Below are 8,442 nucleotides of genomic sequence, written 5' to 3' on the forward strand. Positions count from 1 at the left end.
ACCTTTTTTTTTTTTGTGAATAATAAAATGCATTAAAAGATGGGGGAAGAAAATACAGCCCTAAAGTGAAAACTAAAACCCCTACAAGGGTGACAGAAGCTCATTAAGGACTACAATCCAAGCCCAAATGGGAAACAAGAAACAAAGGACTCATAGATATGCCCCGCACAACACAAAAGCCTACATGGACTTAAAACAAGAGCAAGAAAGCCCATAACAAAGCAAGGACAACCAAGACAATTCCGGTAAAGTTCCACAAACCCTAACCAACTAGATAGAAGAATTTATTTTTCCACTTCTTTTAAATTTTATAATCTCAAATCAAAACTCGATTTGGTGTTTCCTTTTATTTGAGTTGTTCTTTGTTAATAAAGAAAAGCTTCTTCCTCCCCTCTTTTCTCTTTTCTTTTCCTTTCTTTTTATTTTGTTGTTCAAAACACTAGTTCAATTCAGTTTTGATCTTTGACGAGTTGCTCAGTCTAAAGAATGAACAACCAACAATGGGGATGCTAAAGCTACAGTTTTCACTTTTTGGTTCTTTGAGAATAAAAGTAAAGAAGGATTATGTTTCTATCTTAGTCCAAAATTGATGCACTCTGTCTTCATATATTTTTGCTTTTCTGTGTTCTTGAGTGGATCCTAGTTTTGCTGAAGAATTGTTATATCTTGTTGATTTACCATTTGCTTCATTAAATTTTTGCATTTACTATGAAACATATCTTTTATTTTTCAAAGGAAGAAGAAGAAGAGCTTTTTAAAGTTCTCTCTTTGAACTAAAATATTTAAAGAAGCCATTTTTATGGTTTTTCAAGTTGGATAATGACAGCTGAGCCGACACATAAGGTCCATGGATTTCAGGGTCAAAAAGCTTGAACTTACCCCTTTTATGTCAGTTGAAGTGCAACCTATCAACAGTTCCTCCAAACCAGAAGTAGACCTTCCTCCAAGTTTTTGATGTTGTTGTTGAAGCTGCTGCTGCTGCTGTTGTTGTTGTTGTTGTTGTTGTTGTTGTTGTTGTTGTTGCTGCTGCTGCTGCTGCTGCTGCTGCTGTTGTTAGATTCATTCATCATTCGTTTAGAAAGAAAAGTTTGCAACTAAAATCTCATTTTTGACATCAATGACTATTGACATAGTTGTTTCTGCAACTGGGTTTTGCTTAGAAGTTGGAACCACCATTTAAAAAAAAAAATTATATATAGAAAGAATTAGTTTGACTGAATACCTGAAACTTTTCACTTTGGAGAATAATTCTATAGGGGTCTTCATCAAGAACAATGGAGGAGTGATGGAGGGGAGGAGAAGCAATGATTGTAGAGAGAGGATGGGTAGGCCTGCTAATGTGAAAGGCCGCCGTTGCCATTTGATGATGATGGTGATGTTGGTGATGAGGATGATGTTGTTGCTGCTGCTGTTGTTCATGGGTCACATGATTATGTGGCCTCTGGTGCTCAGGTTCTTCATGCTCTTCACACCTCTGAGATGTGGATGCTTCTCTTGCTTTTAAAGCTTCTCCCATCCCCACCTGTAACAAACAATTCCAATTTTATATCAGTTGATAACAAGTCAATTTCTTTATTTTTTTTCCTTCTCCTTTTGGTTCTCTCTTGTAGTTTTAATGGGTTTCAAGGTATCCCTCTCATTTACCCACTACTAAAAACCAAATTGTTTAGGTTAGATGATAGTGATAATGGAGCTATTCTGATGGTGCTTAGATGCTGTATATGCAAGCAACTGAAGTAATTAAGGTAAAACAAAAATAATGTACAAAAATTTCCAGATCTCTCTCTTCCCCCCCCCCTCCCTCCCTCCCCTCTAATCTTACTATTTTCTGGATTGGGATTTAAATTATTATAATAAATAAATTTATTTCTGAAAGCTATAGTAGCATTCTTATACATCCATGTAGAGAAGCAGCAGCAGCATGAGCATGCAATAATGGGGTGTTCGGTACCTAGTATCATGTTTTAAAGTATCTCCGATACGATACGATACTTCTCCGATACAAATCTTCTTGCTGGCATTATTGCATTATAATATTTTTTTATCCATTTTTGGGGTTTAATAGAAGGGCGTATCTGGTGCATGAGCTCCCACATGTGCGAGATCTGGGGCAAAAACTATATAGCCTTACCATAAGAATGTCGAGAAGCTGTTTTGATCGCTTGACCACCAGATCACAACATTCGTACCTTTACTATTGGACCAAACGTGCCCCTTAATTTAATATATTTATTTATTCAAAAAAAAAAATTAATACTTGTTTGTACCTGCTGGTCGAAACTTTTTCTGAAGGGAGCAAAGCTAAAATGGTGATCAGATTTCATCTGTTGGATATCCATGGCAGTGTAGCTTGAAATTGCAGTCCCAGCACCCGACAGTTCATCTCTTTGTAAACTAACTTCTTTAGAAGAAGAACAGCTCCCACTGCCACTATCTTTTCTATTAGGCTCGCCGGCGCTTCCTTCCCCAGTGGTTGCACCCCGGTCCATCCAATTACATTGTCTAGGTTGTGTCTGGTAGAATATCTTTGATACAACAAGCTCTCCTTCTTTCTCTTCTTCAAGCTGACCCAAATGATATTGGTGCATGACCCAGTTAGTTTTCTCAGGTTTCCTATGTTTGCCAAAGTTGGTATAGAGGACTAAAATCTTCTTGCACCCCTTCTGTTTCCCGTTCGCCATCACCGGTCTCGTCTTGCCGGTCTTGTGCCACCGGGTCTCGCCACCTTGAAGATCACATTCGGTCTGTATTTTCCTTCTCTTTCTTGTTCCGGTTGTATATGCCTTGGAGGGTCTGTGAAAGAAATGTTTGCTTAAGCCATCTTTTGTAACTCCTGAAAGCAAAGTCAAAGTTAGGTTTAATTTAGGTGTAACAAACTATAACAAAATGGATACTTGCAAGCTAAAACCATTGGAGGAGACTAAACTGAATAAAACCCATTTAAATTTTGTAGTCTTCAACTTCATCTTAGAAGAAAAAGAGAGAGAAATTATGCAAATAGATAATACTAGAGAGAGAGAGAGAGAGAGAGAGAGAGAGAATTTCTTCCAAGGCTTCTAATTACGTGGAAGCTTTTCTGGATGGGTATAGCAAATTCCATCTTCTCCATCGATGGTTGGGATGAACTCATCAATAAGTGGGTGAGATTTAGAAAGGCCTTCTTCAACCTTAGCTTCAAGGTGCTCTATCAGTTCTTGGTCTGTTGGATCAAATTTCACACCTGCTGGAAGACCCAACCAGTCCTGCAAATCATATTTAAATTAATAACCACAACCAATGTTAAAAAGCAACAAATAAATCTTTCAGTTTTCTTCTTTCTCACTCATCTCATTGTTAAGAAAAAGAAACATAATCAAGAATTGTAACTAAAATCTACCACCAATTAAGCATAATTCTTATATATATATCATGCCTGATTCCTTTACAGAAATCTTTCAGTTGAAGCCAATTAAGAATATACGTACCGGTCTTCGTTCAAGCTTATGTCCACAACGAGGGCACTGCATTGATACACACATCTGATGCTCTTCAAGCTTTGCATCAATAAGATCAGAACTGGTGATGGAACCTATCTGACTCTTATTCATGGCTCTTTAAAGAGAGAATCTGTTACAAAATTCTCCTTCTATGTGACAGTCTACTCATGTAGTCCTTCTGATTCAGCTTATCTCTACAACCAGAATTTTCCAAAAATACCATAAAGAGGAATATCATACTTATTTTCTTTCAAAGCAAAAAAAAATAATAATAATAAAATAAAAAATTATAAAACCCAATTGAGGTCTGTAATGGTTCATGAAATTACAACAAGAAACCAGAGAAAAAATTAATAATTTTGAATCACAATCAGAAAAAAACTGAAAAAACCCATCCTTTCAATTCATCTGATCTTCAAAGATGAATCAAGAAAAAATAGGACAAGCCTAATCTAAGGAAACAAAGAGAGTAGGAGAGTAAGAAAATGAGAGAGAGAGAGAGAGAGAGAGAAGAAGAAGAAGAAGAAGAAACTGTCACTATGAGATTGAGCTATAAACCGACTTTAACCATGGAAAACACCAGAATTCCTTCTACTTTAACCGAAGCAATTAGAAAAGAAAAAGTTATCTCAGCATATACCTTTAAGTCTTTGCTAATTTAAGTAGCTCTTGTAGGCGGTTGTGACTTGAGAGAGAGAGAGAGAGAGAGAGAGAGAGAGAGAGAGAGGAAACCTATTCCGTTTTGTAAAGCTCTATCACTCCCACATAACTTTGTTTTTAGGCTCTTGACTAGTAAAGCAAAAGCAAGAAACGGCCATCCCAGCTGTTACTGAGAGACACATTCAAAAGCACAGAAAACCCATCTGTGCATCTATTTTTAATTTAATATTTTGAAATAATTAAGGATAATAAATATGTTTATTGATAGTAGAAAACAGTTCATATCTAAGGGGCCGGAAGCGATACTCATACAAAGTCTCAGAAAAGTTCTCATCAATTCGTTTCCAAAAGGATCCCACTTTATGATTTTAAGTTGGCAAATCACTGAAAGAATGGAAACAAAATCAGAAAAATTCAACACTTTCCTCTTTTGAAGATCTTATTATTAATAGGAAGTTTTGTTTTGTTTAAGTCGAGGAGAGAGAGATCGTGAGAAGAGGAAACTGGGGAAGAAACAAAATTAAAACTCACATGGGTTTTGAGCTACAGTGCTGAAATCATGATTCTTTTGCCATGAGAGTTGCAGGGAGAGAGAGAGAGAGAGAGAGAGAAGTGAATTGTGAAGTTGCTTAATATGCAAGGCATATAGGCTGGACACTTGATGGACCCCCCCACCGGCCCCTTTAATTAATTATAGTTAAAATCAGATATAACTATTGACAAAGCTTCAGCCAGAAGCACCATTTTCCACAATTAACAGGATTTTTTTTTCTTGGGTAGGAAAAATACTAAAGAAGAAAAGCCTAAATTCTTTAATTTACGGAAAGTGTTAATCATTTGGGATATTTGTTGATTTATATGCCTTTTGTGTTTCATCAAATAGTGAATATAGGAAATGTGGGACCATCATCGTATGGTCCCACTTGAGAATCAGATGTGACTAGATTGGATGAGAAAGAGAGACAGTTTGAACACGCTTAAAACGCGTTTTTGCTAACAGTAGTCATAGAGAGACTATCGGTTTAAACGTGTTCTAAACACATTGCTAAGGAGAGAGTTTCAGTTTCTCTGGATGAGTTACTTGTTTCTAGGCTCTTCCAACTCTGGCAGATGATCTTTATATCGTTGGGTTTCATGTGAAGGCATAAATCTCACATTAGATATGAGTAGCTTGGTTTGAATATTTATAAGGACTTGGGTACCTCCTCTTTAATTAATGAAGAGAGAGAGAACGCGTTTTTGCTAACAATAGACAAGAGATTGTCGATTTAAACATGTTTTAAACACGTTGCTAAGAGAGAGAGTTTCAGTTTCTCTGGATGAGTCGGTTGTGTCTAGGCCCTTCTAACTCTATCAGATGATCTTTAGATTGTTGGGGTTTCATGTGAAAGCATCAATACTCAAAGTGGATATGAATAGTCTCGTGGAGGGGTGTCAATTTTGAGCCCGCAGTAGTAGGCCAGATCGAGCCCGACACTTTTACGGCCCGATTAATAAAAGAATCGGCCTCAACAACCGGACATTCACGATGCAGGTTGCTAGCCTGTTTGGCGCCCAATCGAACCTACACATTTGTTCGCCCGGCTTGAACCGATTTGTTGTAGCTCGACCCCCTTTAATAGTACACAAAATTCTTATTTGCTACTGCTAGTAAGAAACTAATTAACTTTCATACCCTTTGCTTTGTAATAGGATTTGATTTAATTAAATTTTGTTTTGTCAGTCGTAACGGTCATAATCTTCTTTTTTTTTTTTTTTGTAAGAATAATCATAATCTCATACCATTTATTTTCTTTATTAAAGTTTTGCGTCACATATTTCTGGGCCTTCAACCCACTTAAGAAAAGAATTTTAAGATATGCACATTTAGAGCCCATTTAGACTTAAATAGGTCTGTAGCCTAGTCAAAGCCCATTTAAGGTAGACGATTAAAGCCTAACATAGACTGACTCGATTATAGACCGTATCATGCCCTTCAAAGGTAATCCCATATTTAAACGGACATTCATGATACAAGACTTCCAAGTGATCAAGCCTATCTAGGCCCGACCAAAACCACCCCGGCCTTACCTTACCGATTGATACCCCTAATCTCGTGAGAAGATTTATAAGGATTTGGGTACTTTCTGTTTATTGAGTAGTTTTTAAAAGTTTGACTTCTACACAAATTCAAACAAACGATATCAGAGCCATTGTATAATAACTCCTGATCCAAAAAAACGAATGCCATCTCATCTGTCCAACTATTCTTTTGTTAAAAAATTCTTGGTCATATTATCTTTTGCTGCACTCTTCCTCTTCTATGGAATTTTTTTTAAGTTTCCTTTTACATATAAAGCATTAGACAGCAAGTGATGTGGTTAGTATAGAGTTTGTTTGTTTTTTTCTTTCTTTTTTGGGTGAAGAATATAGAGCCCCTTTTAACTGCCATTTATAATAGCTCATTACGACCACGTGTAACCTTATTGCTGTCATGCAGCCGGGCCCATTTATCCTATGTGTGTTGTAAGTTCTGCTCTTGCATCTGATGTTGACCTTTTCACCTTGCAGTGGTTTCTACTGGTGTTTCTATGGCCTGGACAAACCAGAACCGGGGTTGGGTTCTGCTGGTATTTTCTGTGGTTCAGGGTAAACAAGATCTGGGATTGATTCTGCCTTCAACCCTTCATCTTGCCCAGTAGCTCCACGTATTAGACTAAAGTATTGGTAAATAATCTAAGGGAGAAAATGGCCATGCCCTTGTGAAATATAAAAAATCTACCATACGTTGATGCCTTTGTGTGTTTCTATATTGACCCTGAGCTGGTGTAAGGACTACACGATCAAGTAGCATTTTACTTCTTCTCAGAATCTAATAATCTAATTCATCTCCTTTTTTCTTCCCGGTAAAAATCTAATTCATCTTTTATGAAGGTAAAAAGATGTGACTCTAGCTCCAATACACTTTTTAACATTGTCACTATTTAAGTTGTGAGAAAATACCCAATCACTCCATATCATATTTAGTAAAAAAAAAAGAAGAAAGAAACGCACAATATGTGTTTTAAATGGTGAAAATCTTTAAATGGAATGCTAAAAAAACACCCTAAAGAACGATAAAATATGAAAAATAACTTGGACACCTATGTACTATGACATCATTACTAAACGTGACTCCGTAACAAACAATGGCTGGTTTTAAGAAATCTTAAAATACCAAGGTGGTTCAAGTAATAGACTCAAACTTTAGGGTTGTCCAAGTAATTTACCCTCATAAGGGTAAAATTGTCTTTTTATTCAACTACTAATAGCATACTACACCATCATGCTTCATGGGGTTTCAAGTAATAGTTTCAAACCCTAAGAATGTCAAACAATTGGGTCATTATACATGAGTATCCAAGTAATTTTCCCAACAAAAACATGTTGTATTAGGGAATTGTTCATTGATATTACAAAGTTACAATCTCTTGTCATATGGCAGATTTAGGATGAATGGGAATGACTAGTGATAGACTCCCTTTTCTCAACAGTAAAGTTTCATTTCAATATGAATTGGTCCTTACCCTTAAAACTTTTGCTTATCAAGCTATGATTCATAGAACTTGTATTATCCTCTCGGATTTTGATGTAAATAAATATTTTCAAATATCTTAATTTTAATTTTTTATTTTCTATATATATATATATATATATAAATACAAGTATACAACACGTGAAAATATGATGTAGTCAAGATGTTGAGCATTTATTTTCACTCCAAGTTTTCCTTTTTCTTCCAACAATTTTTTCAAAAAACTTTTTTTTTTTTCAAATGCACTCTTTTCGAGAAGTTTCCGACCATTATATTCCAACTATATTTTAAAAATATCTCTCTATGTATGTGTATCTTTTAGCTTGTAGAAATTAGAGTTGATAATTAAAAAAAAAAAAAGAAGAGTTGATAATTTATATTTTTAAAACTTGTGAGTATACCATGGTGCATCTCATTATGGGTTTGAGGTCCTCGAGTGGTGAGTGAATACTTAATAACCCCAAAATTAAGTTGTAATCTCTAAGCCTTGATTTAAGTGATTCTCACCTTTGTTATAGTGTATTTCTCTTTATTTAATTTCTACTTTAATTTGAATCCTTTTCTTTTGAGATGCATCACAATTGATGGTTTAAAATTATGAAATAAATACGATTTTTAATATTAAATAGGGATTGAGTTCTTTGACCGGTTGCATAGCATATGCTCGTACCTCCCTGTGTCTATCTCTCCCCCTTCCCGCAGTAGGGAGTAGATATGTCATTTTATATGGGGGTGGGGGTGGGGGTGGGGGTG

General features: G+C 35.8%; 1 protein-coding gene across 8 annotated transcripts in view; it reads right to left on the reverse strand.

Moving 5' to 3' along the window:
* The window catches only part of LOC122088821 (NAC domain-containing protein 75-like), a 6,764-nt gene extending 1,966 nt beyond the window's left edge, over window positions 1-4,798 (reverse strand). Inside the window, exons 1-6 of one of the 8 annotated variants that reach the window (XM_042658161.1) lie at window positions 4,668-4,798; window positions 3,465-3,670; window positions 3,065-3,242; window positions 2,268-2,833; window positions 1,223-1,522; window positions 880-1,047 (exon numbers count right to left, since the gene is read on the reverse strand). In XM_042658161.1, the coding sequence (XP_042514095.1) occupies window positions 880-1,047; window positions 1,223-1,522; window positions 2,268-2,833; window positions 3,065-3,242; window positions 3,465-3,587 (1,335 nt within the window). In that variant the 5' untranslated portion in view covers window positions 3,588-3,670; window positions 4,668-4,798. Of the gene's footprint in view, window positions 1-879; window positions 1,146-1,222; window positions 1,523-2,267; window positions 2,834-3,064; window positions 3,243-3,464; window positions 4,007-4,116; window positions 4,185-4,667 lie in introns of those variants that run through there. The other 7 variants (XM_042658152.1, XM_042658204.1, XM_042658197.1 and 4 more) reach the window with 7 other exon arrangements.
* Between the last annotated feature and the right edge of the window lie 3,644 nt (window positions 4,799-8,442).

The sequence above is a fragment of the Macadamia integrifolia genome, chromosome 2 (genome assembly GCF_013358625.1).
Source record: "Macadamia integrifolia cultivar HAES 741 chromosome 2, SCU_Mint_v3, whole genome shotgun sequence".
NCBI lineage: Eukaryota > Viridiplantae > Streptophyta > Magnoliopsida > Proteales > Proteaceae > Macadamia > Macadamia integrifolia.